At 41.8% G+C, this 22,952-nt stretch overlaps 2 protein-coding genes across 3 annotated transcripts in view; both read left to right on the forward strand.

Moving 5' to 3' along the window:
* The window catches only part of pcsk1 (proprotein convertase subtilisin/kexin type 1), a 14,195-nt gene extending 4,883 nt beyond the window's left edge, over positions 1-9,312 (forward strand). The window contains exons 4-14 of the mRNA XM_010784663.1: positions 513-659; positions 1,679-1,755; positions 2,281-2,369; positions 2,772-2,944; positions 3,168-3,380; positions 4,140-4,240; positions 4,337-4,570; positions 5,447-5,604; positions 5,698-5,831; positions 5,925-6,086; positions 7,148-9,312. Of these exons, the coding sequence (XP_010782965.1) occupies positions 513-659; positions 1,679-1,755; positions 2,281-2,369; positions 2,772-2,944; positions 3,168-3,380; positions 4,140-4,240; positions 4,337-4,570; positions 5,447-5,604; positions 5,698-5,831; positions 5,925-6,086; positions 7,148-7,552 (1,893 nt within the window). The 3' untranslated portion in view covers positions 7,553-9,312. The remainder of the gene's footprint in view (positions 1-512; positions 660-1,678; positions 1,756-2,280; positions 2,370-2,771; positions 2,945-3,167; positions 3,381-4,139; positions 4,241-4,336; positions 4,571-5,446; positions 5,605-5,697; positions 5,832-5,924; positions 6,087-7,147) is intronic.
* A 1,243-nt stretch (positions 9,313-10,555) lies between these two features.
* On the forward strand, positions 10,556-14,534 carry LOC104957060 (globoside alpha-1,3-N-acetylgalactosaminyltransferase 1-like). Of its 2 annotated transcripts, none has more exons than XM_010784662.1 (4): positions 10,556-10,710; positions 10,857-10,901; positions 11,586-11,648; positions 12,172-14,534. In XM_010784662.1, the coding sequence occupies exons 2-4, from the start codon at positions 10,868-10,870 to the stop codon at positions 13,095-13,097; spliced, it is 1,023 nt and encodes a 340-aa protein (XP_010782964.1). In that variant the 5' UTR covers positions 10,556-10,710; positions 10,857-10,867; the 3' UTR covers positions 13,098-14,534. The 2 variants fall into 2 exon arrangements, with proteins under 2 accessions (XP_010782964.1, XP_010782963.1); XM_010784661.1 differs by having other exon boundaries at positions 10,860-10,901.
* The last annotated feature ends 8,418 nt before the right edge of the window (positions 14,535-22,952 follow it).

Here is a 22,952-nt window from a genome sequence, read left to right on the forward strand (position 1 = left end):
GGGGGGGGGGGGGGGGGAGATACATCACAGGGATGAGTCACGTATTGGTGTGGCGCTCTGCAGTGTCTGTGCATAATGCGCAGAGAGCAGAAGTCTTTTTTTAGTCTTAGCTTTTTCCACACATTCTTCCCAAAGCAGGCAGGCCTCTTCCATTTTCACTCTCCCTCTCCTTGTTGATTTTCCATTTTAAACAGGCCCCTCCAGGAAAGCCAGGAAATGGTGTGGCTTGAATTGCATCTTGGCATCTTGCAGGTTAACTGAAGTGGAGCAAAAGCCTGTATATTTAGGACCCTCTGGCAGCAATCTGCTTACAAGTAGGACTCCACAATGAAGTGATGAATTTGGGTAAAGGTCAGTGGAGGGACTGAGGTAACTGGAGGACTGCCGCTGACCTTTCAAACGGATATAAGAATATTTAAAGTGCCTTTTTAGATGAAGCACTCTGAGGTAATCTGTATACACTTTAGATTGAATTACAGAGAATTCATCTTTCCAAATGTTTTATCTTCCAGCAAGACACACGCACTTCCTCCTCGCTGCCGAAACTCGACCTGCATGTGATCCCCGTGTGGCAGAAAGGCATCACGGGGAAAGGAGTGGTCATCACCGTGCTGGATGACGGCCTGGAGTGGAACCACACAGACATCTACTCCAACTACGTAAGACACTGTTTCCATGGAGACAGCCTCCGTCGTCTGGGTCTGCCGTTACCATAGCAACGCTGCTGGTGACACCTTACAAGGCGATTCATAAATACATGTAATAGATCTTCTGTGTGATAATGTCCTCCTTCAAAGTGGGTTTATGCCTTTTAATTCCTGGATGCATTTTGCATTTGTTGATGCACATTTAGCTATGAATGAATCCTTTTTAGGGAGTATGAAAGTGGCATATGTACATAATTACAAGCCAATGAAAGTGAGAATGACTTGAGGTTGGACTTCGGGATTGTTTCTCCTGAACGCTAAAAGCCTTAAAAAGCCCCATCTGTGGTTTAGTTTCAAACATCGCTGGTGCTGTTAAAAGCTGCTGCCTCGCCTGTGCAAATGAACGGAAGAGGGAAAAAAAGGGATTTAAGGAGGGGGGAATAATGTGTGACAACAAGGCTGATGGAAACAACTCCCACTGTAATTAAGTTAAAGCTGATTAATCAAAGAAGCTCAATCAACCGCGACGCTCGTCCTTAAAATCAAAGGCGTTCATTTGCATAACTTAATAGCAGTAATTCTGACAGTCACAGCCATCTCATTGAAATTGGATACTGAGTTTGACTGTGAACCAGAAACTTACGGATGCAATCATTCTGATTTCCTCTTTGATTAAAACCTAATTGGCACATTTAATCACATTTTATAGTGCAAGGAAATGATGGGAATGACAAAAGAGATATGACTTGTCACACCAAATATTATTAATACTCCCGCGGTTTGTTGAAGTAGGACACGAGCCTGAGGCAAAAACTGCATTTATAAGCAATTTGAATGGTTTGAAAGATTGTTGTAGTTAAGTGCCCCTTGCTGTGAGGGTTTCATTATGGAAACATCCATCTCTCCCCTTGTCACCTATCATAATGGTTTCCATGACAGCAGATTGGCCCTGACAGATGTGCGCTTGAAGCCTTTCTCACTGACGTACACTGACGTCATCCCTGATGGTTTTCCGTGTGTTGTTTTTAAAGGACGCAGCAGCTAGCTATGACTTCAACGACAACGACCCCGACCCTTTCCCCAGATACGACTCCACCAATGAAAACAAGTGAGTTAACAGTTGATATATGATACTGGAACATTACCTGGTCATATTGAGGCTTGGTTATTTCCATGAAATTGTAAAAAAACAAACACTAAAAGGACACAAATTAATAGAATATGGCAGAAGTTAAGGACTGGGAGCTTTCCTTTTCTGCTCTTATAATTATCTCACCATACCTGAAGTGAATGACTCACCCTCTACCCTCTGCCTGCTGACACACACACACACACACACACACACACACACACACACACACACACACACACACACACACACACACGCCATCCGGAGTTAAAGTGGCCTTTTGTGATGAGTTTAGCATTCTATAGAATAGTAAGGGTAGGTCAAACTGTTCAAAATAACCTCTGGGAAAACATTGAAATGATTGAAAAGCGGAGCACATGATAAAGTGTGTATACTGTTTTCTACAAACTCACCATGCTTTACTTAAAGGATTGAGGGAATTGGTGCAGGATTAGTGATGGAAACGTAAGTGAATGCTTTAATTAATATGTTTTTTTTCCGCAGACATGGAACCAGGTGCGCTGGTGAGATTGCTATGCAGGCAGACAACAATAAATGTGGTGTTGGAGTGGCATACAACTCCAAGGTTGGAGGTAAGAGTTTATTTTTGTTGTAAATATGTATTTGTATATATACAGCTCATTAATTGTCATTCATGTCAATTTCTGTGTGTGGCAGAGAGTCACTTTCTAAAATTGATTGGCTCCTAGCTAACCATACAATACTTAGGGCTGCAACCATGAAGGGTAGCAAGCTGGTCCTTAGTGCATCTTAAATTATGAATCACAAATCTTGCTACCCTAAAACAAAACCCTTATTATTATAACATTCAAATTAAGCGTGTTGTCTCCTTCTCATGATATTGAGTAAATATGCCACCTCCTTAAAATGTCGCCATAAATTGAGGATATGTCCATGAGTTTCAATCCCAGTATGTAATTACAGTAGTGACCAAAAGGATAACTGGTCACTGACATTCCTGCTTCTCTGCTCAGGGATCCGTATGCTGGATGGGATCGTGACAGATGCCATCGAGGCCAGCTCTATTGGGTTCAATCCAAACCATGTGGACATCTACAGTGCCAGCTGGGGACCAAACGATGATGGCAAGACCGTGGAGGGCCCAGGCCGCCTGGCTCAGAAGGCATTTGAATACGGTATCCAGAAGGTAAATGATTATATTCACACTCGGCTGGTGGGATCTCAGACTGAGGCTCCTAATGGGAGCTGTTATCTGCTGCAGTGACGTGAATCAGATTGAACAGAATCAATAAGGACAATTTAATCCGTAAAGATTTACCTTATTTTTAATGCTGTAGTAGAATTTAATATATGCAGTAAGTGTAGTGTTTCTTGTCGACTTCATCTCTCTCTCTCTTCGTCTCCTGCAGGGCCGTGGTGGGAAAGGCTCTATCTTTGTTTGGGCTTCAGGTAATGGTGGGCGCCAGGGCGATAACTGTGACTGTGATGGTTACACAGACAGCATCTACACCATCTCAATCAGCAGTGCCTCCCAGCAGGGTCTGTCCCCCTGGTACGCAGAGAAGTGCTCCTCCACCCTGGCTACAGCCTACAGCAGTGGAGACTACACCGACCAGAGGATTGTAAGAAATGCGGCTGTTATGTCAATTTATGATGTTTACATTTTATGTCAAGCAATGTTTGGTCACATTAGACAGTTTGTATGTTTTGATCAAAATGCAGGCAGTAGATGATGGTCCAGTTTGGAGAAACAGGCAGAAGTCATGACACAGAAGCAAAGCCATGTGTTGCTGTTGCAGGGGGCATTTAACACTTGTTTTGTATCCACCTCAAAAAGGCCCTCATGAAGAAATGAATGTTAGATTTAAGGATTAATTTAAAAAAAATGTAATTCTTTCTCGGGAACATGGGAGTTTGTTGTGTACTGCTGTCTCGATTAGTTCATTTTGTCCTGTTATATTATGACTTTAGTGAAGTCACACAATAACACAAAACAATCTAAAGACATCAGCAATTTCCTATTGTAATGAAATAAAACAAATGAAATGAAGTATGTTGGCTATCGAGAAAGCAAGATGATGGATTCCTTCTGATGTGGAAAAAGGCTGTCTGACTGCAAGATAATGCTGAAAAAAAATCTAAATATAGCATTCACTTAAACGGCTTTGATATTTTGTAGATGGCTAAAAGATGCCCACAGCTGTGCATTGCTTTGCTTCTGTGCCGGTGCTCTAATCTATTTTACAGACTAGGGCGTGCCAACTGCCATGTACTGTACTATATATAATACAGTGACTGTGGATAAGTACCTCAAACAAGCCCACTTCAAACAATTCATTTAATGCATTAATTTATTTTTAATGTTGTATGTTTGCTTTCAGATTAGTGCTGATCTGCACAATGAGTGCACTCAGACTCACACAGGAACGTCGGCCTCTGCCCCGCTGGCTGCTGGAATATTTGCCCTGGCACTGGAACAAAAGTATGCACCACTGCAAATAAAATGCAATCTTACACTCTATATAAATATCAGTAAATACTCACTGGTCTCCCTCCATGTCTATCTTCCCTCCTTCAGTCCAGAACTTACATGGAGAGACCTGCAGCACATTGTGGTCTGGACCTCAGAGTTCGATCCTCTAGCCAATAACCCGGGATGGAAGAGGAACGGAGCGGGGCTGATGGTCAACAGCCGCTTCGGCTTCGGCCTTCTCAACGCCAAAGCCCTGGTGGACCTCGCTGACCCGGCGGTGTGGAAGCATGCGCCTGAAAAGAAGCAATGCATCGTCAGGGATGACTCTTTCCAGCCCAGGTATGTGTCAGCTGCTCTCATCTATTTAGATTTGTTTTGCTTTGCCAATGGCCCAGGAGTAATTGCCACGATTGGTTAATCTTGTACATATGGGTTTAACATCAGATGCACATTCAGGGTTATGTTTGTGACCCAATGCAATCATCATGCCTCATGATCACTGTTGAGAACATTTACATTTGATGTCAATCGTCAACTCTGAATACTCATAATGCTAATTGTTTAACAATAGGATAAAATATCTTAATCCAAAAGCTGCCACCCAAGGACAGAAAGTCAGGGGAAATAATCCCCCCTCCTGTTGTATCAACAGATGTTCTGTTGGCATTCCTTCATGGATTACAGGCCCAAGAGCGTTCAGGACTAACGCTTAGCAGCCATTCTTTGTCCTCGAAACATCCTTTGAATTTCACCAGCAGACAACAGTTACGGTTATTTTCCTTCAAGTGTCCATCTTGCAATTTTTTTTGGATTATGATGCTCCATACCACCGACACCCAGTTTCCCCATTACCTTACTACATCCCTGTCTAATCCCGAGGATTTGACTCGCTTCCGCCAGTGCTTAGTGGACTACAACCCCCTCCAGCTTTAGGCCAAATTGATACGGAAATCCTGTCATTCATGTCTGGGAGAGTTTGGGATTAACGTTTTTTTGCAAATGAATGACCAAAATCGGTCTTTGCTTATTAAACACGCCTGTGATGTGCTAAATATTTCCTAAATGTGGGACTGTCATTGCAAAAATAGGACATTTGTGCAGTACTGTATAGGTGTTTTTCCCACCCTGTTGCTGTTGCTGAAAAGCCATGAGAACACGTCAGGTGTTGCTGCTGTTTGTGTGTCTCACTCCCTGCTATTTGAATGCATCCCTCAGGGAGATAAAAGCAGCGGGGGAGATCACAATAGAGGTGCCAACCAAAGCCTGTGCCGGGCAGGAGAACGCAGTCCAATCCCTGGAGCACGTGCAGGTGGAGGCCAGCATCGAATACACCAGGAGAGGGGACCTACACATAACACTCACCTCCCCAGCCGGTAAGGGACTCACACACACATACACACACACACACACACTTGAGTAAAATAACAAAGTTGTAATTTGATCTAACCCACTGTGTTTCCTCTCAGGAACCAGTACAGTGCTGCTGGCTGAGCGAGAGAGGGACACCTCCGCTAATGGCTTCAGAAACTGGGACTTCATGTCTGTGCACACATGGGGAGAAGACCCTGCTGGTACATGGACCCTGAAGATCACAGATACAGTAAGTTATACACACTTTTTTTTAATGAAAGAGCATATTTGGCTGGTTTGTGTAGCTTCCTGAGATCTGACCCACATTGTTTCCCCCTCACAGTCGGGTCGTATGCAGAACGAGGGTCGGATAATGAGCTGGAAGCTAATTCTTCATGGGACGTCGGAGAAGCCAGAGCACATGAAGAAAGCTAGAGTGTATGTTCCCTACAACGCCGTGCAGAACGACCGCCGTGGTGTGGAACATATGGTCGACATGTTGGAGGTATGCAACGCAACACGGCTAAGGGTTAATGAGCATGATACAAAAAGCACAGGGGCATTAGTTAGTTCATAAACCACAGTATGCAACACATTGAAATATGTACCTGTTGATGGCGCTTGAGGAAAGGCTAGGTTCACCAAGTGGTTGCAATAGCTGTAGAAATATGTGAATGTGCACAAAGGTTAATGACAGTGTATCAGTTGCTAAGGTTTCTCAGTTTCAATCAAAGGGTCTGGATACATTTGAATGCCCGAAAATGTAATTTATGCTAACCCAAAGAGGTTTAACCACTCGCTGGAGTCATGTCAAGTGTACTACATGGTGTGTAGTACTCTCAGACATCACTGTTGGGTGTGTTTACAGGCGCAACAAAGCCTCCACAGTAGCATATAACAAGAATATCAAGTACAATTGACAGACATTATTCATAAGGAAGGGTCTCTATGTAGGCGGATAATTGTTTTATATTGCAAAGACATGACATTAACCTTGTTTTGGTTTGATCGGTAACGTAACATTTAAGGTACCCAATGCCCCTCCCACACATGCAAAAAAATGGTCATTCAAATCTCAATATTGTCCTTTTTAAATCATATTCAAGGACATAGCAATAGGACGGAAAACTGAAACAAACACAATGTGTTGTTACTATAGTGTGCATTGCGAGATTCTATGTAATGTTTCTAGCCATTGATTGTCATTTGAAATGAAAACATGACCAAGTGTCAAATTTCAGTTCACATTTGAGACTGTTTACAACCATATTTGGAGAAAGAAATTGCAGTACTGTGCATCAACAGAATGTTTGCACAGTCATTTTTGTCGGATAATTTTAGATGTATTGTGCAAAGCCCACTCACTTTAAAATATCTCACTGTCCAGGGCCTTTGGGACTGCATTTTTTAATACATTACCAAACTGTAATGTGATAACAAAATAAACAGAATAGAACAGAATGATAGCGTCTATCTTTAGATGCTCACACAGTGGATCTTTTGTTATCTAACAATTTGCGTCCCACATCAATAACCTGCCTCCTCTCTGTCTGTCCGGTGACACAGGAGGATCCCACAAAGGTACCTCCACCTCCAAAGACTCCAGAGACTGCACAAGCTGAAACTGAAAAGGAGCCCAGAAATCCCTCAAACCCACCTTACTCCCCCTCCCTGGCCCTACTGCGCCTCCTTCAGACGGCCTTCAACAGGCAGACCCCGGCCCTGCAGCAGCCCCAGTCAGCACCCGCCTGGAAGAAGAAGGAGCCGAGCCGGAGCCTCTCTCCTCCCGCAACACGGCTCCCCCCTCAGACGCTGTACCAGGCTCTGGACCTGATCAACAAGTACCGAGGCCCCGAGGACAGTGTCTACAGCGACTACTCTGATGGCTTCTACAGCAACAAGCCGTACAGGCACAGAGACGACCGACTGCTGCAGGCCCTGTTTGAGATGATAGATAATAATCGCAAGTGAAGGAGAAGGGAGGAGGGGAAGAAGGAAGAGGGGAAAAAAGATATCCGATCAGAGAGGAGCAAAGGGACAGGAGGAGGGGGAGAAGGAAGCAGAAAGATGAGATCGGGCAATGGCGGAGGCGATGAAGAGAAGAAACACAGAAAATAAAACTCTTCCACTTAGTTCAGTTTTCCCCCAAAATGCTGCATATCTGATCTTTTTACTTTTCATTTGCCAATCAACATTCATTAATTTATTCGTTCATGCAAAATGTTAAGTCCACAGTTAATTAAAAACAGACTTGTTTCAGGCCTCTCTGCTACAAACTGTATCTCCATGTTGTGAAAGTATTTCAATCATAAGAAAGGAGGGGTAGGCCTCGTCTTTCTCCTCTTCAATGCCTGCTCAAGCATGCCAGTTTTAGAATATAAGTTTTGTATTAGTATCTATATATTATACAAAGACAATGATTGTAATTTGGTTTTGAAAACAATTGACATCTCAATTTTCCGTTTCTGATACCCTTTGTTTCTTTTCATACTTCTATGTCCTACATAGGTTTATGTTTGTGTTTTTTCACACTATTATGTGAAACGTACTCATTTTAATCACTTTATGGGAACAAATTCATCCTTTAACAACTGACACAAAGTCATGAAATTAGAGTTAACATACATTCAAAATTTAAAAAAATTGATTTGAAATCTCAAAATGTTAAAATGATTTGGCAAAGATGTATTCTCAGGGTGTCAACAACCAAAACATAATCTAGACTCTACTAAGTGTAACATGATAAAAGAATACATACAAATAGTGTGAACGATTATATATTATGAAAGTAGGCAGATGAGACAATAAACTTGTACCAAAACACTATTAAAAAGAGAAAACCAACTTTGGGGATAATTCGACAAATGAAAGTTGGAGTAGCGATACATTCAAAATGAGAAACAGATGAATCTTCTTCTTGTGCCGTTAATTTATTTTGTATAAGTACAATGCTGCATTAAATGAAATATTTTTCTAAGGATCCTCATAGTTTATGGAAATAATATATAATATACAGTATCAAACCCTTGAATAGTTTATTTTCTTGTGACGTTGTTCACTCAACAACTACACAAGTCACTGTAGTAATCACAACTACAAACAAACACTGCCAAAATGTTTGCTGTCAAAAAGCTTCTGTGTGTATTTCAGTGAATGTGCAAATGGCATGTTGTTTGATAATCGTCTGCAATATGCCAACTATTAACACTTCCTTAAATCATGGGGAGATAATTTTATTAATATTACTTTTCTGGTGATATTTATTTATTATATATTTGACATTAATGGACCTAACACTCTTCAGAAACGGACCAGACACTCTGTAGAATAGGGGCTCTGCACCTACAACTCTCAAGCACACTCATCTTGAACGCCTTAATATATGCTGTAATAAATGTGCATTCTCATCTCCCCGTGGTGTAGATCAATTTACAGATGCTCGTCTTTGTGTTTATGACATGAATAGTTATGAATCCTCTCTATGCAGAGTCTCTATCCTCCAATCTGGAACTGCCTGCCCCGCTTCTCTTCAAACAAGGTGACAGGGAAAACGATGTTTGGGACAACGCTTCACCCGCGTCCATTGTTTAGTGTTTCCCCCATGCTGTTTTCTTTATGTTTTGACTGGTGCTTCAGTCCAATGTTGTTTACATAAAGCAATATATGTTGCAATTGCTGTATGGATATACATAAAAAATAATGAGATTTATCGTAATAAACTGCAAAGTGATCTCTTGAGTCTGTGTGAGTCTCTGTCAGCAGACACACATTCATTGTTGGAGTTGATAGCAGCTGTGAGTAAAGTAATAACCTGTGGCAGATAAATGAGAACATGGCCTACGACTTTGTGAACATTTCAATTACACATAAATGTTATGTTCTGTTGGACTACAGAGCCAACTCAATAAACAATACATAGTGCAGTATACTGGGAATACATTGTCAAGAAACAGCAGACTTTCAGTTTCTGTCTGTTTTTAAGCTTCAACTTTTCCTCTAGCACCAACACCAGGTCCATATGTTGCCCGACTTTGGTATATGACCAAATACCCACATTCCCATCCGTACCATCCGTTCGAGAAGGGTCTATCTGCAGTCTCATAGACTAGACCACCAACACAGGCCCCCTGAGATATGTGCTCGTAATGTCATATTGATATTCTGTACAAACAGTGAAACGGGCTATATAAATAAACATTGATTGATTGATTGATTGATTGATTGATTGATTGATTGATCAATATAGGCTACCTGTTTCATTGCAAACCATGATGTTTTCCTCATCGTAACCATGTTTTCTTGCCTTAAGCTATAGTAGTTGCAGTACCTTTAGGTTGGGCGCCTAGGTAACACAGCACTCTGGGGATATATATCCCTAAGCTTGAAAAACGGTAGAATTTAATATTTTGTCAACTGGCTCAACATTATTGAGACACAAGATCTGTTAAACAATAAACACAGCACCGTCACTCAAACAGTCACATGAGTTCAGGAAAAATGAAACATTTGTTTATTGTCTTTTAATATCCTTTTAATTATAATGTCTAATACAAATATGTTGCTTTATAATAGATATTATCTCTAAGTATGTTGTCTCTTAATGTTTCAACTTTGCATTTCCTATTGAGTGCCTCCACCTTGTGGACAGAAATAATACAACACCCTGCTGACGTGAACTGCTGCCTGGTCGCTACTTGATACTGACTCTTATCTTTACAGCATGAATAAACCCTTGAGATGTGTAAAGTATGATGGTTTTTCAGGAGAATGGATTTTAGCCGAGCATTTACTGAAGTTCCCCCAAGAGTTTTTTTAGTTACCACCGTTACCACCCATTGTCTAAGGTTCATTGTCATACTTTAAACATGAGTCGGAGGAAAGAATGTGAAAATCCTCTTTCCCCTTGACCGTATATTTATTTCTACCACGTTTTATCCTCCACTCCTTAGCCCCTCCCATTAGCCCAGATTCCCCACACATCTGGTAGCTTTGGTTCTTCTTCAAAAGAAAATACTGCAAAAGTCTGAGGAAGAAAGTGAGGAGGGGGGCGATAAAGAAGATATGCGAACAAAAGGGAGTGGAAAATATTATTAAAACAACAACGTGAAGAGTTAGAAAGAGGGAGCAAGGTAAGAAAATAACCATCGGTGGAAAAACTGCACATTTCAAGGAAGAGGCAGAGTGAGCAGAAGAGAGACAGAGAGAGAAAAAAAGCACAGATTTTTTTTGTCAAAAATAGTGGCCTCAGACAAAAGTGTGTGTGTTTATCCACCAGCAGGTCACAATATGGCGCTGCTCCCATTCTGCAAGACGCCTGCAGGTCAGTACAACCTCAGCCACAGCTCCACCTCGTCTGCTCATGTCAGGATGTTTTACCCTAATTCGTTATTGATTTGTGACAGCTGTACTAGTACACGCTCAGTTAAAATTAACTTGCTTTAAAGACTAGCAGATTTGGATTGAACCCTGACAGATTGAAGTGCAAAGACCGTTTAAAGCTGGAGCTATGTGTTTTCCCTTTTGTAATTTGATCCTGAAAATATGTCCAGGAAAGCAACATAAGTATTTTTTTTATAAAATAACTTTTGTGTATTTGTCCAAAATCTATTGGCAGATGAAAGAGCATGCACATGAAGGGACTGCATGGGGAAAATATAAAAATAGACACACATGTGCTTCGACGTAAGTTTAAGCCCATGCAACGTGTAACTTTTGTTCTACCCTGTGTATATTTATGTTGGCTCAGCAAAACAGATAAAGATCAAGCAAGTTATATCTTGTACAGCCTTAGAAATTACATACAGTTTACCGTAGAAGTATTATATAGCACATGATGGGATATTTGCGTTTTCAACACATTCTTTTAATTCCTATGAGCTTCTTTCAGTCTCTCAGAGTCTCTTACAGAATTCAAGGGAATATTTGTAGGTGAAATGTGCTTACTAGAAGAGCATTGTAGTTTCCTGTAATTGAATGTCCATGTGTGTTTTTGTCTTTCAAACAGGGTCAGTTAGAATGAGCAGGATACAACTGGTCCTGTACTGTTTTCTCCTGTCTCTTATCATATGTGAGTATAAACCATGATTTTCTTAAGAGAATGTATAAACACTACGGTATAGGCATATATAACAATTTCCAGACACAGCCATATAGTGAAAGGTAAATTGTAAAAAAGTCACTATCCACTAGCTTGGAACACTGCAATTTTTTTTTAAACTGAGCATTTTGTTTCCCTTGCATAATTTTAAAGCTCGGATAGATGAAATGTTATTAGATATCTGTCATTGTGAATAGGTTGCTAATGTATACCCCTGTAATTATGTTGTATTGATGTCCTTTTTGTTTTCTGTTGTTTTTATGTGTAACCCATGTGCTGCAGGTCTCCCTTGAAAAAGAGATCGTTGATCTCAATGAGATTTTCACCTGGTTAAATAAAGGCTACAAACAAACAAACAAACTAAATGTCAATAAAATGTGAATTGCTAAATAAGTTTAATAAGGTCAGTTGTGACCTCCAAGCTTTACGAATCTTAATATGTACTTCTCATAAAGTGTCCGTGACTACCATTTTGCCATGTTTTCCCCCTCAGACCTCCTCTATGGACGTAAAGCCGGTGTCGGTGTGAAGTCACCTCATCCTATATTTCATGCATTGGGAATGGACAGGGGAAAAGTAATGACAGATATGAATGTCATCAAGGCAGCAGAGCCACAAACTCCTCTGGAGACACCATGGGGTGATCCTATAGTGTGGGGAGACAATCGAAAGTCAGCTAAGCGCAGGGCTAAATTTGCACATCAGGGAATCCGTACAGGTCTTCTTGCCCTCGTGGTGGGAACTTACGCTCGGTTCGTGCTTCGTTTCCTCTCTTCGGCTGAGACCCACTTCCTCCCCGGTCAGATGGTCACCTACTACATTCTCACGGACAATCCCAACTCTCTGGACCCCCCCATCCGGTTGGGACCTAACCGAGAGCTGAAGGTGGTTCCTATCGCAGAGCTGCCTGGATGGGACAGGTTGTCCCGTCGTCGCATGGCCCTTTTGGTTGAAGCCATCAGGAACCCTATCGGCAGAGAGGTTGATTACATCTTCTGTGCTGACATCGATCAGGAGTTTGTGGCCCCTGTGGGAGAGGAAATCCTCGGAGACCTGGTGGCTACTTTACACCCAGAGCTCTATGGGATGCCACGAAATGCGTTTCCATACGAAACTGAAGAGGTGTCGTCTGCTTGCGTGGACGACGATGAAGGAGACTACTACTACACCTCTGAGTTGTATGGAGGTTTGGTTTCTGAGATACACAAACTGGCCCGGGCCTGTTCTTTGCTCATTCTGCAGGATCACGCTAACGGGGTAACGGCCAAGGGCCTTGAGGAGAGCTACCTGAACAGATACCTGATCGACCACAGACCCACATGTGTGCTGTCCCCAGAGTACAGCTGGTGGGACTCAGGCCTGGCTCCTGAAGTGCCTGTACAGAGGATAGTGTCTCTAGGAAGGCAACGAGAGACTTAAGAAAACCAGATAAGTGAATCAAAGGGTTCTGTTGGCTGAACCCATTGAAACATGGACGTAGATCTAATTTCCACACGAAGTCTACGTTTAAAAATGTAGTGATATGATATAAAGAGAAAGCAAATATTCTAATAATCTTTATTCAATTAATTATTCCTAATTTCCATTTCTTGTTCTGCCCTGTTAACCAATAAATATACACTGCAATCACACAGTAGCAAACTCCAAAATCTGCTCTCACTTAAAGACCCATTATTGTGAACATTGTCTCCGTGTGCTATCTCTTCCACAGCCGACAAAAAATAAATTGACCTGTCTCTTTAAATGAAGCTCTGTGCTTTCCATTAATGTCAGCCTCTGAGATGCTGCTCCAGTGGCTTTGTGGTCAGCAGCGATAAGAGTCAACAGTGTAAGTGCACACTTTCCCCGCATTGGCCAATCATTAACTGGAAGAGCTGCTGTTTCAAGGACTTTAAATACCAGGTGGGGGAAATATGGATAAAGCGGGATGCTGTTTTTCTAGCATGTTTAAAGTTTAACTAAAACTGTAAAACTTTGGAAATTGGTGAAACTTTTCCATTAGAAACTGTAATGTTACCTATTATGTGTTTTAGTAAAAGGTATAATCAAATGACCTGCAATGGCTGGCACATTATGTTTTTTTCGTGAGGCTGCCTATCTATCTCCCCCACATACACAAACTTACTTCCACGTTCACACTCCACTTTCTCTCTCTTGTGTGCTGTGTTTTAATGGCAGGGTTAAACAGCAGCAGATGGCTTTTTCTCACTGCCAACAAAATCTGTCCTCAGGGCCAGATCGCCACGTTGAGTGAAGTTCGAGGTAAACTATAGATAATCCTTTTAAAGTTGCAGAAACATTTTCAGTTATTTCACGATTATCAACATTTCCAATGCTTTCCACATAGATGTGTAATGTGGACTCATATTCATCTCAATTCAGATATTTAACACTTTAAACTAAGTTTGCCTGTAGCTTTCTGTCAAATATAACTACATTTTACAACAACATTCCCATTTAACACAATATGGTGCGAAGATGCTCCTAATATCTATATGTCAATTAATATAGTTTGTTTTCATTATTATATATAAAGGCTCTTTTTTATCTAGGCTACCTTTTCATGCCATAAAGCAAAGCAGTTTAAAGAATTATTGTGTTAATCCCTGTCATGTGATTTACTGGTGGCCATGAGCCTATTAAGAGCATCATATCCCAAGGCAAAGAAAAGAATATAAATCCCATAAAAGCCCACACAGCTTCTATGATTAGTGATGATGTGTTAAAGTATAAATGTCACTTATGCAGATTAAAGGTGGAGTTGGTAATTCACTTCAGAAACCCTTTTTTTTATATTCCATGGAATGCTCTTAACATCCCGATAGCAATGAATAAATGAAATGCTTTGACAATAAATAAAGAAAGAAATGTCATCTTTATCTCGTGCCCTCATTGGTCATGTGCACGTTCGTGTGTGTTGGAGGAGGGGCTCTGTAAGGAAGTCTGAAGGAAGTTTCAGATTTTTTCCGGTTGTGTATTTTCAAATTCTAGCGCACTCGAGCTGGTTTCTCCATTCTTACGTACCCTACCTTTAAGGAGATACACAGGCATATATGTTGGAGGAATGATGTGGAAGTGTCTAAATGCAAACACTACAAACCATAATTTTCTGTCTTGAGTATCCACTCAAAAGTGTATATACACAAGGCCTACATTTTAATCTAAATGTACTTTGATATTAGTCAGCAGCTCTATGTCTGTGGCCTTCGCCCTTTAAACATTTTTAGTCTTTAATCTTTTACTTTGTGATTATTTAGCATGTCTCTTTAAATACAATGATGACTATTAGTGATAACCCCCTTGATCATTACCTCCCCTGCTGACACTTTGACATGTGCCTAATGCATATACACTATAGCTAATCAACTAAATAAATTCAGATGCTAATATGTATGGGGGAGGAATCCAGCAAATACATTTTAATTGTGATACAGATTATAAAGTGTGGGTGTTTGTTGTCTAAGGTTATGGTTATATACAGTATACATAACTTGTTGTTTATGTTACTTTTCGTTAAGAAAATGCTTTTTATATATTTAGAATCCTTAATTATGTTCATATTTTCATCTGGGCATGGCAGGTATTGGGACACTTTGCACAGGAAGTCAGTTTGGAGCAGGTAAGGTAAGATTCAAATGGAAGTAAAGACAGTGGCGTTGGGACAACTGATATTCAATTCAAGTTGGGTTATGTAATTAAGTTCAGAAACACTTTTTGTTATATTCCATGGAATGCTCTTAACATCCCGATAGCAATAAATATATTAAATGCTTTGACAATAAATACATAAAATCTGTGGACGCCGTAGTACTGTAAAAAGCACGACCAATCCTTTTAGCCGGCCCGGCTAAAATAACTGGATGGCCTACCTGCCTGTCAGCAGAGCCGGCCCGACCCATTAAGCGACATAAGCGGCTGCTTAGCAAAAAAAAAATCTCAGTACACAGTCGCCGTGATAAGTATGTTTAACTAATTGTGTTAATATGCCTAGATTGCCTAATCTCAAAGTCATGTATTATATTATTGAGTTGACTCAATAATATAATACATGACTTTGAGATTAGGCAATCTAGGCATATTAACACAATTAGTTAAACATACTTATCACGGCGACTGTGTACTGAGATTTTTTNACACACACACACACACACACACACACACACACACACACACACACACACACACACACACACACACACACACACACACACACACACACACACACCATGTATACATCACTTCAGGGGACATTACATTGATTTACATGCATTTCCTGGAGATTTATCCTAACCTTAACCCTAACCAACACATATAACCCTAACCCTAAACCTAACCAAGTCTTCATCCTAAAATGAATGATTCCCCTCATTGGGACCTCCATTTTGTCCCCATAAGGGAGGCGAGTCCCCGCACGTGACTGTGTAAACAGATTTAGGTCCCCACAAGTACACACACACACACAGCTCACCTGCAGAGTGATCTTCAGAGCAGAGTACTGCAGCCACAGCTCCTGCTGCTGCGCTGCTGACAGAGAGAACGCTGCACCTTCTGTCACAGTGAGGTAGTGACCCCACACACACTCCCCCACCGCCATCACCGTGTCACTCTGAGAGGAAACTACAACACAACAGAGAGATTTATATGATCCATGCATTGATCGATCTGTGGAGTGGAAAGACGACAGCTGTTATATCTGAAAAAAAACTTATTATTAAAGAGGCCCTTCTAGGCTTTTTGTGCTTTCCCTGATCCTGTAGTGTTTTATAGGTTTTGAATGTTTGCATGTAAATGGTCTGCAAAGGCTAAAATCCCTGTTTCTCTCACAGTGACTTCACTATGATGAAGCACTTGCTATTCTATTGGCTAGCTCTCCAACACATTGTACGTGATAAACTAAGGGGCGGGACATCTCTATGCAGTTGACCAATCACAACAGAGCTGGCCAGCTATCCGATCACAGCAGACTGGGCTCTGGTTTCAGACAGAGGGTGAACAGAGGTAGAAAATAAAGAGCTTTTTGAACATTAAAGCATGGAGACATGTCTGAGACACTAGATACTAATATGAACCTGAAAATGATATAACACAAACATGAGATTCTCTTACTGTCAGGCAGAATCAGGTGGAGGATATCTTTGGCCAAGAGGAAACCCATTACACCATAATTCATTGCCCTTTTAAGAATGAAAACAATCATGTTCAATACATTTCTTATATGAAAACACTTTCATGGTTCTTTTAAAACCAGTGTACACCTTACCTGGGATAGCTAGGATGGAAGAGAGGAGGGACAAACATTCCCATGGGGAAGAGGAGCTCTTCACCGAGGAGGATTGGTGTGACAGACAGACTAAAAGAAAAAAGGAAAGTTCAAATACTAGCTCCAAACATTCATATCTACTGTCAAATTGAATTTAATAGATGCAACCCTCACATATCAGCCGCCTCCACCTGCTCTGCCAGGAGTTGACTTCGTCTCCTTTGCCACATCGACAGGAGCTGGACGTAGTTGGAGAAGAAGCCGTGTGTGTCTACGGTCACCTATAGATACATACTGACTGTTATTTGTTTTTCTCCAATAAAGGGATTACAATTATGTACAGTACAAATAACATTAGACACACTGTTGTCTAAGGCCCCGGCCCCACGAGGACGAAAACGGTCGTTTGTGTTACTGTTTAGTGTCATATAGACCATTCGGCCACACGAGGACGACGGAATATGACAGTATCCCAAAGTGGATAGAACGGCATACGCAACGCTCTGGGCGGTCCAACGGCTCCGTGTGTGCGATCATTTTCTGATAATGATGACGCAATAGCCCCACCTCTGCTGCTCACCCCCGCGTCAAAGTAAACTGCACACTGAATTCAGATTATTTATCTTTCTCTCGATATGGACATAAACGCGAGTGAAGTCTAATCTGACAGGACGGAGACACGCAGCTCTGCTCACCTGCAGCTCCTCCCGCTGTGATGCAGCGGTGAACAAAACACACACTTCAAGTCAGATCATCACCCTTAGCTATTTTAATTACCTCTCAAACTACCTAAACTAGTTATAAATATGTTTATGTTTACTGTCGGGTCACTCATTACTGGATCAGCTGCTGCATGAGACAGACACTGACGCTGTCCGAAGAGAGGGAGGAAAAAGTGAGGCTCCGTGTATTTTATTATTATATTATATAGAGTCGTTATTCATTTGTTTTAAAGCTCAATAAATAGCAAAGAAGACCTTTGACTGGCACTTTTATAATTTTGTCCGGAAGATTAAAACTTTAATACACGTTGACTGGCGAAAAACTCTGCCCGGTTCCCTCGGCCCCCACCGCGGAGAATAAACAGAAAGGCAACCATGACAACCATGCTTCTTCGCTGCTTTTGTGGAGGAAGTTACAGCGCCACGTACAGGCTCCTGCATATGTACTGCAGCTTCTCCAGCGGTTGGAGCTAAACGGAGCTGTCTCTTGTGGACAGGATGGGACAAACACTATCCGGTGAATATTGCGTCTGGACGGAAGCTTTTTTGCGATTGCGTTTGCATTAATCCTATGCGTTTAGCCGTATGCGTCCTCGTGGGGCCGGGGCCTAAGGGAGTTAAGGTGAGTTCAACTGCACAATAGGACATTTGCTGCATCGTGGAGTAGCAAGGCATTATGGGAGTTGTTGTCTTTACAACCTTTGCCAATAGACGTCCTAGGGGGGCTTGTTTCTCTAACAGACTGTGATTAAAACCAGTTAAAATAGTTACAGATAATGTTTGCTTAGCTTGTTTCTTCTTAAACTTAAGATCCAGATGTCCAATGACTAACATTCCTGATACAAATGCAATATATTGTTAAGAATGACCCAAGATCTGAAAAACCTATCCAAAAAATGGCTCAAAATGTTATATTTAAGTACATTTTTTGACGCTGGAACATGCTCAAAGATATAATATGGATACAACACCATCAGAGGTGACATAATAAACCCATTATACCTTAAACTAGGGTTAAACTCACTGGAAAAAAAAGTGTAACTTAAGTTTGAATAAATGACATGAAATTAGGAGCTGTTGTACTCCACTTCTGTAATGTACCTCAGAAAAAAGCTGGTCAATCACAGCCTCAGTGGAGGTCTCATTTGTCGTCCAAAGTCTTGGAGTTAAAGACTGAACCTGGAGGACGAGATGCTGTTAGTGATATCTGAAACACCAACAAAGTTCAGTTTCAAGAATTCCCGCTTCCATTGTTACCTTCTTCATGACGGACTGGAAAGACTTCGGATCTGTCCAATTGAGTTCATGTAATTTGGACTTGAAGGAGGAGAAGATATTTTCAATAATCTCCTCTGCCTGTTTAAAAAAAAAAACACTTTTAAATGCACACCAGCCTTTTTAATTCAATCAATGTCCAAGATAACGTCATAATGGCTGCTCACCTCCCTGTGTGCTGTCCTCTCCCTGAGAAGGTGTGTGAGCACTGAGTGAAACCCTCTCTCAGTCTCCAACACACAGCGTTTCCAGCGAGGGGCTACCTGGTGAAGACAACCAAGATGTGACCAACACAACAGCTCATACATGTGTCAGATTTATTTTTATGGGCCCTTTGAAGCTTTTCCTTTTGCTGTAGTTTGTTATATAGGTTTGTGTGTGTAAGTTTTTGTTTGTTTGTGTATGTAAATGGTCTGAAAGGTGAGTGAGTTTCTCTCCCCCCTCTTGAAACGCCTCCATTGGACTCCTTTGTTTACTTCGGTAATTTGTTACATCACTTTGAAACATTCACGCTTCTATTGGCTAGCTCTCCAACACATTGTACTTGATAGACCAAGGGGCGGGACATCTCTAAGTAGTCAGCCAATCACAACAGAGACAGCCAGCTAACCAATCAGAGCAGACTGGGCTCTGGTTTCAGACAGAGGGTGAAAAGAGGTGTTGCAGCACAGGCAGTATGAGAAAAATAAAGAGCTTTTTGAACATTAAAGCATGGAGACATATCACAGAAGAGACACTACATACATGAACCTGAACATTTGCAGAATAGGTTTTCTAAAGCATTTCTCGCCTCCCTTTACTCACCCCTTCAGTGTGTCCCAGAGCCACGGACAAGTTATTCTCTGTGTCTGAAAACCTGGAGTCCAGCGCAGGCATCAGGGTGTGCAGCAGGTTCAGGACCATGAAGGTCTGAACGGGGCTGCGGATGGAGTCAGAGGTCAGAGGAGGACAAGTCTGGGCATATTTGACTGTGGGAGGTTTTGTGTCACTTACAGTACCTGGTGCTCGGCTCATGCTTCTTCAGCCATTTGCTGATGATGCGGGACATTTGCTGGATGTAGAGGGAGTTATGCAGAAGCACATGGTCGTCCTCGGTGAGAGGCAGCGGGTGGAAAGCTGCCCGCAGACAGGACAGCCAGTCTATAGCAGGGGCCTTGGTCTGTTGGCAGATTGGGTAAAGAAAATCATTTCAGTCAGACAACTCACGTGCTTCTTTAACATGTTTATTAGAAGCAGCATATAGTTGAGTTTGGCGTCTAGGCTCGGCCTCATCACTCCACAGATATACATAGCACGATGAGTGATGATTAAATAACTAACCCCCCGAGCCTACAGGTGGAAGCTGGGGTGGTGGTGGTTGTACCTGCAGCTCTCGGAGGGTGATGCGCTCGTACAGCCGCCCTGAGGCCAGGCGGTGCTGCAGAGGAGCAGCAGCCACAGCCAGCTCAGAGGACAGAGAGATGAAGGTCCCCACGTGGAGCATGCTGCTGTCGGGGGGGGCGCCCAGCAGGGCCAGGTACCTCTGACAGGACGCCAGGAAGGGGCGCAGCGTCTGGAGGAACAGAGACGGGAGGATGATGAAGGATGGATGAATATTGATGAAGATATATTTGAAAATCGAATCAATTGTGGACCGGCTTAAACATCCACCTGAGTGTTAGCTTGAGACTTCAGTGTCCTGCTGTTCCACTCGATGGGGATCAACAGGTCCGGCTGATCAATCTATAGAGAGAAAAAGGTTTGAGATTAAGAAATAGTGCAGAACACATTATAAAATGGCTTTAAAAAGAGTCATTTAAAAGCAAAAATAATAAGACAAACATAAAACAAGCTAATATAGAAATAACACAGGTATAAAATACATCAGTAAAATGTACCGTGCAGTGTAACATAAGAATATTTCAGTTTAAAGCAGCGACAAAAAGAAAAGTCTTCAGCCTGGATTTAAGAATTGCAGCTGCAGGTTTCTGGGAGTTTGTTCCAGATGTTTGGAGCATAATATCTGAACGCTGCTTCTCCATGTTTAAGAAAAATCCTAGTTTGCTGTGCTCCCTATGTCAGGAGGACACATTACTCCAAAGGATACTAGCCTGGATGTATCTCTTGGTCGATCCAGGGGGCGTTTCATTTGGGTCTTTGCCCACGTACAGGTTGAAGAAGGGAAATGTGGCGTAGTCTCTCATGAGAAGGCTCAGGGTGGAGTTCAAATCGGTCCGATTCCTCTGACCTGACACCGCCCAGCCGCCCAGCTGCACACACAGAGAGAGAGAGAGATTATATAATATCATCATATCAAGTTCCTGAATCAGATGGATACAACCCTGCTATGTTATTGATAGGATGCATCATTTATTAGTGTCCTGTATTGTCTGATTTCCATTTACCCCTTAAAGGTCCCATGTCATGCTTTTCCGGTTATTACCCGTCCCCTTGTGTGTTATGAAGGTTTTTAATGCATGTAAACGGTCTGCAGAGTCAAAAACCCTCAAAGTACACCCTGTAGGGAGTAAAACTCTAACACAGAAAAGACCTGTCTATGCTGCCCCAGAACGCCTCGTTGGAGATTTCTCTTTTTCCATTGTTTACTTCCTGGGTACTGTGACGTGTGAACACCCAGAGGCCACACCCTCTGCCAGCATTTCACGTGCCGGATATGTACAGCGTAGGGCACTGAAGAACGATGCTGTTCCTACTTTGTTTGGACCAGCGGGAGATTCGGGTACACAACCTGTAAGTATTCATTGTTGTTTGTGTATTTATGATGTTTAATTGTGTATTTATGATGTTTAAAAAAAACAAGGTATCTACCACGACTGTTTAAATGGGTTAGGGTTAACCAACAAGCCGTTTAGGACAGAGAGTGAATACACATACTATACAGAGATGCTGTATGAGAAACCAATGTGAGTTTGGAAAATTGCACAATATAAATGTATTCTAGTAGACCTCAACAATGGAATTATGATCAGTAGAAATGGCCATGACATGGGACCTTTAAGGAGAGTAATCAAATATTGCATTTGGAAAACTTTATTGTGGGATGTGTTAGGGAATAATTTGCTTAGGTATTCAACCTTCGACCCAGTTCATCATTTTCTCCTCTCACTGTCTCCTTTCCCATGGCATAGGTCTACGGCCTTGCGGTATGTGCTGATCTCTTTAAGGAGGGAACAGCCTTGGGCGCATTGTTTGCCAGGTCTATGACCGAGCAAAGCGCCATGAGGTAGGTTACAGTTCAGGGCGTAGGTTCCTGGCGCACATTCTTTCCTATGGCGAAGTCTAGTTCTATCAGGTCCATATTTGTTTGGTTCACTGTACAAGAATGTTGATTATTACATCGGAATTAAACCCTCGAGCTACAGAAAGTTCTTCAGGAATGGTTGGCAACCGCTGTATCAACTCGTGACGCACACCTGTCTTGTCAAACTTCTTCGGGCGGTACTCCAATAACCGTCGTGTTTGCACTCAGAAGCCGAAGTGCTGCGTGCCTATCTGGGTCCGTTTCAATTGCTTTCAGAGTTTCCCCACAGGTGTTAGGTCAGCATTTTAATAGTTTATTCCAAGCCCCCATTGGATCATTTGTAATCAATGACTCCTCCTGTGTACGTGGGATGGGTCAGGGTGGACAAATGGTATCTTTGCAGAAAAATGAGTATGGGCCAAACAAAGCAAGTAGCGTTCCCAGTTGTAGCTACCTCCTTCCTTACATGCATTTTTACCTAAACGTTTACTATTAAACAGAGTAAGGGAAGAGAACATAAGGCTGATACATGAGGGACTTGGATTTGACTGCATCGTTGTTTGATTTTTTAACTGGTGTTTTGTATAGTTTTCGTTTTGTTATGAGCAGGATCATCATTTACTTCAACATCAAGGACTTGTGATCCGTTCATTTGCATTCATGTCATGCAGAACACAAACCTTGCTTCCAACTAAAGCTCAACTGGGCAGGTAGTCATATTCCAATCCCATTTTGGAGTTTAAGACTTTTAAGAAAATATGTTATCTTTCACTTCT

The sequence above is a fragment of the Notothenia coriiceps genome, unplaced genomic scaffold (genome assembly GCF_000735185.1).
Source record: "Notothenia coriiceps isolate Sejong01 unplaced genomic scaffold, NC01 NC01_scaffold00026424, whole genome shotgun sequence".
NCBI classification, from domain to species: Eukaryota; Metazoa; Chordata; class Actinopteri; order Perciformes; family Nototheniidae; genus Notothenia; species Notothenia coriiceps.